Source organism: Drosophila miranda, assembly GCF_003369915.1.
Source record: "Drosophila miranda strain MSH22 chromosome Y unlocalized genomic scaffold, D.miranda_PacBio2.1 Contig_Y2_pilon, whole genome shotgun sequence".
In the NCBI taxonomy this organism is placed as follows: domain Eukaryota; kingdom Metazoa; phylum Arthropoda; class Insecta; order Diptera; family Drosophilidae; genus Drosophila; species Drosophila miranda.
This window is the reverse complement of record NW_022881614.1, coordinates 14,010,684-14,021,616: the sequence shown is the minus strand read 5'-3', so window position 1 is coordinate 14,021,616 and position 10,933 is coordinate 14,010,684. Positions and strand designations below refer to the sequence as shown.

Sequence of the window (10,933 nt, the reverse complement as noted above, 5' to 3'; positions counted from 1 at the left end):
CACTGCCCCACAGTGGCAACACAGCGACTGGTGATGGTATGTGTTGCCGGGCGAATATCGAGGATGTACCCCAGCAGCAGCAGAAACACACGAGACTCATTAATCCTGGAGGCAAACGGAGGCCAGGATCAGGACCCGCGCCACGACTCATTTGTGCTAAAAACTTTGCCACTTGATAAATTGCCCCACACACCGCACACACACACACACACACACTTGCTAACCTTATATAAGAACTAGTATTAAAGCATAAAAAAAGTAATAGAATACAACACACACACACACATACACACACACACACACACACTCCCGCATCTTACCTCTTTGCCGGATGGTGGGAGTCCACAATTTTTCGATAGATAAATACTTAACACGTTTTTGCCAGTGATTTGAAGGCTTCTCCTCGGCTCTCCCATTCCCCCCTTCCTGTCGTCCTGTCAGCCCTTCAATCATCTGCCCTGAAGGGCGCTTCGGCAAAGGTTTTTCCACATCCCAACTGGCATTTTGATATGCAAATACTTGCCGGAGGTTTCCTTCTATTTTTCTCACTTGATGCGTTCCCTTTTTTGCACTGCGATGCCCCTGATTGACGCACCTTCAGCGTTTTTGTTTGTTTTGAGCCATTGTCACGTTTTTGTGTTGATTATTAAATGCGTTTAAATAAAGGCTCGGATGTGCGAGTGCGATGAAGTCAGAAAGCGCCTGCGGGCCTTAAATATGCGGTTAATACACCGCCACCGGGAATCAACGTTTGCTTTAAGGTTTTTTATTGAAATTTCTTTGTGTAAAATATATCAGAATTAATGTTTTCTTTAATCGCTATCGCTGTCGCTCTCGCGTTCGCTGTCACTGGCCAGACTTCGATCTGCCTCCGAGTCCGTGTCCCCTGATTCCGAGCCGGTGGAAAGGGGCGAACTGCTGCGGGAATTCGGGGCTGAGGCCTCGTCTTCATAGCTGTCGTAGACACTCTCCCGCTCATCGTCAGTATCCTCCTCCTCCTCCTCCTCCCCAGTGGAGCACTCTTCCTCTGAGGCACTTGACTCTTTTGCAGCCTCCGCGTGGACCTTGGCACCCTCCTCCAATGCAGCACGCCCCTATCAAAGAAAGGGGGACAAAGTGAACGCTTCTCTTGGCCAATTGGCACCCATGGCTTACCAATTCCAAGTTGCGGTTTCGCGATAAGGTCTGAACATCATGCAGCTGCTTCATCAAGGCGTTTCGCTCCATCGAGTGGTATTCGCGCTGGAGATCACACTCGGTCTGCAGCTCTCGGTTTTCCTTGCTCAGCTGGAACATTTCGCTGAGGATCCGGTGCTGCTTGTCCACTATTATGCTCACCAGCTGCTCGAGGTTCTCGATGGTGACCTCATAGTCGGCCAGCTTCTTCTTCAGGAGCCAGTTCTCGGCCCGACAGTCGACCAGGTCAGAGGCCGAGACTGTCCTCTCCGCAGTCTCCTGGTCCGCCCTAAGAGACATCACATAACACTCGGTTCGGAAATCACAGTAAAGCTCACTCTTTGTTGGTGTTCTCCGGGCTGGGGCTTTCCTCGTCAGTGGCCAAGGGAAAGGCCTCCACTTGATCCACGCCGCTGTCCGAGACAGGCGCAAAGTATTGGCAAATACAGGACATATTTGGGGGCCACTTGTAGGGTCTGTGGCCGATTTGAAGGGGGCTGATCAGGTAACTAGATAGAGTAGGGGGACACCCACCACTTGACAGACTTGGCAGCGTTTGGACGGTGTTCCCCCCACTGTTGCTCCCAAAGTAAACTATTAAATGGAAACTCCATGGCCAGATAAGGACTCTTGCCCCGCCCCCCTCAAATGTACTCCATTTTACAGACTCCGTCCGTGTCCGGGTCCTGGCCTGTGAACACTTTACGACTTGACATTTTCACACTTTGTTGGCAACGCTTTGAACGCTTCCGACACATTCCGACTTCTGCCTCATCCTCGCGTCCGCATCGATGCAAGCCTGCACGGCACGGACTGTCAGTTCTCCGTCCGGGTTCAGGGCTCTGGGATGTGCAAATGTGTGGCTTCGGCTGCGGCGGAGCGAAGCTGTGGAGCTGTGGGAGTTTTTTGTGTGGATTGAAGTGCAAAATTGGTTTAAGTGTTTGCTAAATTGGCAGCAAAATGGCTTTTTCAATTTATACTCAACGTTTATATGCGGGTATATGCACCCAAAAGTTGCAACAGTTTCTCCATGCCCCCTCAGTTCCCCTCAGTCCTTTTTTTTTGGCAACAAGTGGCGCCTGGCCGGGCAATTGATATTCTCTCGGGGGGAGCCATAAATAAATACAATACCAGACCGGCCCCATGCCCATTTCACACGCTCGGAGTCGACTGTAAACGGTCCTTTTCGCTCTGGAGCTCCTCGCACACATATCATTGATGGCCTGGCCGCGATAATCATGGCTTACACCCGAGCACTGTATCCGTGGCATTGCCCACATGCACACTCGTATTTTATGGCCAGCAAAGGGTAATCGTGATACCTAAACAACGCCAAATTACATACAAGAGGGCGCTACGCAGACCATGTTAACATAAATTTCTTGCGCCTCCTCAGTTGGGCCTGCCACCCCAGCCCGGTCCAGCCCGGTCCTGCCCCTTGCTGACCTTCCATCTGGCAGACAGAGGGCCAGCCTCCAAATGCTGCAAACGTTCAACTTTAGAGCAGACAACACATGCAAGCGCACATTTAAAAAGGCATAAGTCATACGTGGCTAATAAATTGATTTGCTAAAGTGGATTAGCGGCATATACAGGGTGTTGCACGGCTCGTGGGGCCGAACAGGCAGGTGGTACAGGCACCTGGACCCTGTACGGTGTTTGGGAGAGAACTGCACTCCTCGGAGACCCACTCACATTCGGCTGGAGGGGCGGGGGGTTGGGGGAGAGAAATAGAAACGCTTAAAATGCCAGCTTGAAGTCTATTATTTGCTGGACACGAGCATATATTGATTGCATCGCAGTCGCCTGGTCAGTCAGCCAGAAGATTCAGAAAAGCAAATTGCTTCAACAAATACGAGTACTCGTTCTTCTGCAGAGCGATGGGACGGAGAGGCAAGGAGGGGACTGTTGACGGGAGGAGGAGGTGGAGGAGGAAATCACATGGTAATCGGCGGAACACTACGAAACAGAAACCCAATAAGCAATCGAAGAAAAGCCAACTTTTGGGGTAGAGGAAGAGGTGTTTGCGAAAACCCGTTTGCAGGCGAGTCCAGTCCCCTGGGAGCTGCGGTGTCTTCGGCGGCTTCGTGTAGTGCAGCATTTAGCGTCTTGATCGGTTTATCACCAATTAATTAGAGTTTGATAAATACGCGCACGCCGTGAGTAAATAAATCATGGCACCAGCAGCAGGCAGTAGGCAGAGGGCAGAGCAGCAGCAGCAGCAGAGCCACTCCGTCCTGCCAAATGGGGAAATGGGGAAACGGGCCCCCGAAATGCAAGCCAAAAATTTGCATATCCATCCATCCGTTTCCCCAAAAAAAGGAAAGAAAGAAAAAGTAGCAGTCAAATTGTTGAGGTAAACATGTTTTATTTTTGCGCATTTTCCTTTTTGATTTTTTACCGCATTTAGCATTTTGTTATACCCGATACTCAAAATGAGTATTGGGGTATATTAGATTTGTGGTAAAAGTGGATGTGTGTAACGTCCAGAAGGAATCGTTTCCGACCCCATAAAGTATATATATTCTTGATCAGCATCAATAGCCGAGTCGATTGAGCCCTGTCTGTCTGTCCGTCTGTCCGTCCGTCCGTCCGTCCGTCCGTCCGTCCGTCCGTCCCCTTCAGCGCCTAGTGCTCAAAGACTATAAGAGCTATAGCAACGATGTTTTGGATCCAGACTTCTGTGATATGTCACTGCTTTAAAAATATTTCAAAACTTCGCCCCGCCCACTTCCGCCCCCACAAAAGACGAAAATCTGTGGCATCCACATTTTTAAAGATACGATAAAACCAAAAACGCAGAATCGTAGTGGATGACTATGTGTTCTAGAGTGTAAAATCTCAACTAGATCGTATAATTATTATAGCCAGAATCAAGAAAACAATTTCATTCTTTCTCGCTCTGTCTCTCTCTAACACACAGGTTTCATGGTCGGCTTTGCCAATTGCAAAATATGAGTTCAAGGATCTCAGAACCTATAAGAGCCAGAGCAACCAAATTTGGTATCCACACTCCTGTAATATCGGACCTTGACCGTTTCGTGTCCAAATTTCGCCACACCCCCTTCCGCCCCCGCAAAGGACGAAAATCTGGGGCATCCACAAATCTCAGAGACTATTAAGGCTAGAGTAACCAAATTTGGTATCCGCACTTCTGTTAGATCTCACTATAAAACGTATATCTCAGAATTTCGCCCCGACCCCCTTCCGCCCCCACAAAGAACGAAAATCTGTTGCATCCACAATATTGCACATTCGAGAAAACTAACGAAGGGGAACGTTGTGAGTTGCTGCGGACACCGCAACTCTACGGTTATACCCGATACTAAGTCAGTATGGCTCTCCACTGGCTACGCAGCCCCCGACTTCACGCTCAGACTGATTTTCTGTCTCTCTCGCACGCACTCCTTGTCGTGTCGTTTAATATTAGCGGCGTCTGCCGGAGGAGAGCCATACTGACTAAGTATCGGGTATAAATGTAGAGTTGCGGTGTCCGCAGCAACTCACAACGTTCCCGCTCGTTTTTGTTTTGTTTTGTTTCGGGCTGCTTTTGACAGCAGATCTTGAAAGGTACATGAACTGTTGGGGAGGGGGGTGGGGCGCTGCAGAGGGGGTTGCAAAAATATCTTTGAACATTTCTCTGTGTGAGCATTAATTATGAAAGAAGGTTCTTTGAGATGCGCTCGACGACAGCAGGACCTTTGTGAATGCCAATCTGCTATGGGGTTAGAAGGAGCTTCGGCAAATGCGAAAAATAATGCAATTTTTGTTGTTCAATTTTTCACACTCAAGGCCCGACCGAAGGGTTGTCCTCCCTCCTCGTGTTTGCCCTTTAAGAAACCTGGAAATGGCATCGACTGGACTAGTTTTCCCGAGACTTGTAAACCCCTACTCAAACTCGTTTTATTTCTTTCTTAATTTGGCTTTCACTGCCACATTTCCGAGTATATGCACTGAAGAGCATCATCTTATGGTTTATTGCTTTTGGAAAATTTCTTTTTTAAATTGGCTTAATTTGCACAAACTGCCGCCCCTAAATCACCTTAAATAGCCGAAGGCTTGTTGCCATTTCCCCCAACAATCAAATCATTACCACCCCACCACCCCATGCTCTGGCTCTGGCAACGCACACGCGTTGACATTTATCAAAATTTTGAGCTGTCATTTATTGCATTTGTTTAATTTTTTAACTTCTTAGCCGAAACACGCAATTGAACAATAAGCCTCGCCGCCACTTGTGCCGGAACCCGCAAAAGTACACAAAATACCAAACCCACTAACCCAAAATTCGCAAAGGGGGAGGGAAGAGGGGTGCAACGCCTGCAAGCCACTTGGTAATTTTCTCACTGGCGAAATTTTCCAGAAGAAAACACTCGGCAGGGACACGTGACACTCGCCGGGGGTGGGGTGGGGAGGGGTGTTGTGCTCGCGAAAAAATATTGCGATTTTCCATTTCCCCAGACCCGCGGATCGTCCCAGTCAAGTGTGTGATTTGCGGTTGCGTTTTCAAGGGGGTTTTCAAGAGAGTTCTGGATAGATTTCCTCATTAAGATTTTGGTGGATTCAGAAGGAGGGAATGGGGGCTAATCTGCAAGTAATCTTGCAATCTTTCCAGCAAATAAATTATTATTTCAATTAAAAAAACCAATTTCGCATATCCTGGGAGCCTGGGATACTGGGATCCTGTGAATGCATATATTTTTCACCTACGAAAAGGAAATTAAGCAAGGTTTATTCACAGTCCCTGGAAAGGGGGTGGGCACGGAAACCCTTCTATAAGAAAAGAAACTCTAAAAAAAAACCAAAAACTTTTTGAGAAAAATAAAAGACAGCTCTGATGCACAGCCGGATGCCTGCCCGTCCCGTGGATTCCCGTTTTCCCATATTTCGGCATTTGCATGGCACAGTCGGCATCAAATTATGAAATAAGTAAGAGAGCCCTCCATGCATTAAAAACCTTTTAATTTGCTAAATCGCCTTGCCAGAAATCGTCGCCGGGAGCAGGGGGCGTTCGGGGGGCCGTCCTTGATAAGCGGGCGGAAACGGATGAACGTCTGAACGGCTGAAACGGAGTCTGTGCACATTTTCGAGATTCACAGACGCCTAAAAGAGCCGCCGCCGAACCTACGTCCCAGCCCCCGTCCTGCGTCCGAAGCCCGGCCTCACATAGACACTTGTTTCGGGGATTTTTATTTCCTTTTGGACCCGAGTTGAAGCAAAGTTGAATAAGCCAGGCAAACACTAGAAGGCAGCGAGACTGCTTGAGCACAAGGCACTTTCATCTGCTAATAATTTTCACTTTTGTGCAGGCTTCGAATTCCTTCGGGCAAGACGGGCTGGAAGGCAGGACTCCTGGGCGTCTGGCTTAAATCAAATTTTTTCTTTGTTTGCCGACAAAACGGAAAGAAGAAGTACCTATATCATGCGGAGGGGGGGGGGGGGGGGGGGGGGGGCCATAGTTCGGCTCTTTAAGAGGCGCCTAAAAGCAGCCCACAGAAAAACACCCACAACAGCGCACAGATGCGCGCTGCACGTAAGAAAGTAATTAAACTTGGCCCGAACCACCGCACTATGGTCCGAACGACAACTTTTGTTGGCCAAAATTAATAACTCCCGAACGGAACAAGATTTTTTCATTTAGTTTTTTGTATTGGATATATATAATCAATAAGAAGTGGAGTTAAGAAAAAAAAAATGGGTGTGGCACCGCCCCTTTTTTTATTAATGCATATTTAAATTATTAGTTATAGTGAAAAAAAGTATTAAGCATATTTTATTTAAGAAAACGGCGTTGCACGCCTAAACAAAATTTTGATTTAAATAAAAATAAAATCGTTTAAAGGTTTCCGTAAATTATTGCTGAGATCCTTGTCTAGAAGCAAGGTTAACGCCTCGTTAGGTGATATATGTGCCGGCTTTCCGACTGGGAAAGCCTTTCGAACTTAGTTAGCATTCTCTGGGCATAAAGATAATAGTAGTGAAATAAAGGCTTGTGGCCAATCCACATATTTTCGTTCAAACATCTTTGAATTTTACTTGCATTTGTTCCGGTATGTTGCCAAGCGATAACAAAATTTTCTTGCTGGTATCTTCAAAAGCTTTATTAATTTCATATGATATGTCGCCTTAAGATCCGTTTTCAATTAATTGATAATTTTACCCTTCTCTGAATTCCATACGGCAAACAACTCTGCATTTTCGAATTTGAGGTTATGCTCTATTAATGCAAATTCTAAGTATTGTGGTGAAAAGTGGCATTTCTTACTATATACATTTCAAAAAGAATTTATTAATCTACGAGACACAAAAGGTTTCAGGGTGGGACTAGGTAGGACTCACTCTGTACACCTTTTCAAAAATTAGTTTTCATTACATGTTGGCACATGTTGAAGGCCTCACTTTAACCTTCAATTACGAAGACATCACAACTACTAGAGACAGTTAAAAACTCAAAACACGTAGTAAGAACCCGACAGATTAAGATTCATCAAAAAAATTTCATCACTTCTTGGCGTTTTTCAATTTTTGAGAGATCTAAAATGGTTATTAATTTGGCACTTTTTCCCTTCACGTGCTTTACTATAAAAACAGTTGGGTTGCACAGCTGATTTTGCGAATGTGGCGCCATCTATGGAAATTTCTGGTACGCAGCTTTAATGGTCCATCTTTTTCTAATGCAGAGTGATCAAAACCAAGTTTTAGTTGTGACTTTTAAAAATTAGATTTTGGCCAACAAAAGTGGTCGTTCGGACCATAGTGAACCGTGAAAAATAAATTGCAAAAAACAAATTGAGATTTGATACAACATATTGATGACTTTGCTGTTCAGACGAGATCTCTCTCTCTCTCTCGAGTGCGTATGAATTTGCGAAAATATTTGCTCAAAATCGATGGAAATCAATTTATTATGAAGGAGAATTGCTTTAAAGTTGATGAACACAGAGAGGCACAGACAGGCATTTTAAAGTATTTCATACTGTGAGATTAGCTCATTTAAGCCTCCATCCTCCAGCCCGAAACACGGCCAAGAATTTTTGAAAATGCACTCAAATAGAAAACGGAGCGGAGAGCCCAGCACTGCCCTGCCCTGCCATGCACTGCCTGCCTGCACATAAAGACAGGGATCCCCAAAATGAAGCTAATTTAATGACAAAAAACCCGAGCAAACACAATCCACTTATCCAAAAAAACAAAAAGATGAAAATGGAAAAAAAGGAAAACAACACGCGACCACAAGCGGCGATAAAAAAAAAAAAACCGGAAGCCTGTGATACCCTTTCCTTAACGCACTCCCACTTCCACACACAGGAGAGTGTAGAAGAGAGCACGTGTAGCAGCAGACATGTGCATTAAATGTTTAACATGATTTTTCACTCATTAACATTGCAGCAAAAAAAATAAAAGAAAAGGGAAACCGCACGGCAGAAGCTAGCGCGGGGTTGGCTTGTGTTTTTGGCATAATTTATGCACATTTTATGCTTTCGGGCAGGAGGTGTGTGTGGCCAAGTGTTAATTTTGAGAAATGTGCAAAAAAAAACACATGGCTGTTGAGGCAACGAAGCGTGCGGTTCGTTGACTGCTGCTCTGAGGCGTTTTGCACGCGTTTTGCACGCGTTTTGCACGCGTTTTTCACGCGTTTTGCACGCGTTTTAGCGCGTCCCAGCTACAACGCTTCCCATGGTCCACTAACCGACAATGGCGCAATTGAGTCACAGAGCCAAAGTGCAGACCGAAGGAATGTGACTCGACTAGCGATTCCAAAAGCCAACTGAGCCCATAATTCATATGCGCCACAAAGTCTGTGGCAATCAAAATGCCACGAAAGAGCTCGAAAGACGGGATACCCTTCGAGGGCACTGCCTGCCGAATTTGAATGGATTGTCTCTGCCATGGCAGGGGGTTTCCAGACACTGAGGTCTGGTCATTGATGCTCCACCTCCGCGATGAACAAGGCACTCGGCATCAGTCCCAGTCCCAGTCGCAGTTGCCATCGAAGCCCCAAACGACATAATTGCAGCCTGTCTGCGGTGGCTAATGCAAACAAACATGGGGTTATGAGACCGAAAAGGCTGAGGCTGGAAAACTTACGATGAAGCCTGACCCGCACCGTAACAAGTAGCTGGCGAAATGGCAAAGAATTGGGTCTCTACGTGTTGCCACAGCAACGCAACGCACCGATCGATGCCCGATCGATTGCACAGATCGTGCCGATAGCATTTCATTTGATCCACTACAAATTGTGTTGAACTTAAGGTTGGATTTACTCGTACTGGCGGAGAGATACAGATACAGATACAGATACGGATACCTTAAAACTAGTGCACTTCAATCATGTGCATTGTGGATTGTGCATTGCGTTTGCCGAATCGATTGGCAACGCTTCGAGTCCCACCTTCGAGACCTACCATATTACTGATGAGCTCTCCGGCTCCGTTTGCCTTTCAGTTGCACGAAATTATTCGTCGGTGATCATCAAGTTAACAAGCTTCGGATGCCCAGGCGCCCCAGTGTGGACATGACCCCGACTATCCGCTCAACAGGTGGTACAATGTCCCGGCTCCTACTCAGCGACAGGCTGCCCAGGAAATCCCGCAGTCCCACAATCCCACATTTCTTCAGCCCACATGTAAGCACATTTGGCAAATCACAGAACATGCCTCAAAAGGCCTCTCGCAGGAGGAGAATCGCTGGCAAATGGCGCCCCAGTCGTCGCAGTGTCGCAAACGGGTCAAGGGCCAGACCAGAAGGCAGTAGTTCTCTTATCGCCGGCAATAGAGTCGTGATCAATGGCCACGGAGGGGCACATGAGGCACAGCAGCCATGAGGCAGCTGACTGACCACCTACAAATATTTGTTTTCGGGCCTCCGCTCCACTCGCGGCTTTTTTGCGTTCAATTAAAGTTTATGCCAATAAATTGTGTGCCGTAAGTCGCTTAATCCAAATTAAGCGCTAGTATCTGTATCTTGCGCTCAGATCGAACGGCAATCTCCCTCGGCTCACCCCTCTGCTCACCCCCTCTGCTGCATCATGTGTCATAGACGAGTTGCAAGGCGCCGACAAAGCTCTGTTTCCCCTTACGATGGGCGCGTGACACGGCCTACAGGCGTCTAGCCTCGGTGCACTCGATGGAGAGCCAATCCGACCATTTCACGAGTTGTCACGCGCCCATCGATGGCTTGAAGACCCAATGAAGGCCAATGCAGATCTGCAGTTCCAGTTTTCCGATTTCCATAAACGACACCACAGAACCACCAGAGGTATCGGCAAGTGCCTGGTTTCTGGTCTCTGGTTTCTGGTTCCTGGATGCCCAAGATTGTGTCTTCAAAGCGTAAGCAATTTTTATGCTCATGTTGCTCGTAATCACCGCAAGCCGCAGGTGGTAAAAGGCGTCGTCGTGGGTAACCCCAGCGCCGTCCGCCTGCCTCCGTGGCAGGGCGCTTCTCCCTCGGAGCCGGGCTGCGCTCCGCTGATTGAATTGCACTAATTGCATATTAAAGCTCAGCATTTTGAGGCAACAAATTGCATGAGTAGCAAACAACACCCCCTGCCACCTACGGCAGGCTGCCGCTCCCCCCTCTCCGTTTGGCCTTTATTTCGCTTAATTAATTGGCAGCACCAAAAGTCTAGAATGATGCGAGGAAGCTGTCAACAACGAGAGGGGAACGGGAATGGGAAAAGCGGAACGGGAACGGGGAGCAGCCCTCTAGATGGCAACAAAAAGCCGAAAGTCAAGTGTCCTTGTAGAATATGTGGCTT

The 10,933-nt window shown here is 47.2% G+C and overlaps 1 protein-coding gene across 1 annotated transcript; it reads right to left on the bottom strand.

Annotated features, from left to right (window-relative positions):
- Nucleotides 1–756: 756 nt before the first annotated feature.
- LOC108158330 (zinc finger CCHC domain-containing protein 10) lies at nt 757–1,690 on the bottom strand. Its single transcript, XM_017290570.2, has 3 exons — nt 1,515–1,690; nt 1,156–1,465; nt 757–1,094 (listed from the first exon to the last, which is right to left on the bottom strand). The coding sequence occupies exons 1-3, from the start codon at nt 1,628–1,630 to the stop codon at nt 813–815; spliced, it is 708 nt and encodes a 235-aa protein (XP_017146059.2). The 5' UTR covers nt 1,631–1,690; the 3' UTR covers nt 757–812.
- Nucleotides 1,691–10,933: the final 9,243 nt, after the last annotated feature.

Coding starts and splice junctions, on each gene's coding strand:
- LOC108158330 (XM_017290570.2), bottom strand. CDS start 1,630: ATGTCCTGTATTTGCCAATACTTTGCGCCTGTCTCGGACAGCGGCGTG. Junction 1,466..1,514: donor CCGGAGAACACCAACAAAGA/GTGAGCTTTACT, acceptor GATGTCTCTTAG/GGCGGACCAGGAGACTGCGG. Junction 1,095..1,155: donor GAAACCGCAACTTGGAATTG/GTAAGCCATGGG, acceptor TTTCTTTGATAG/GGGCGTGCTGCATTGGAGGA.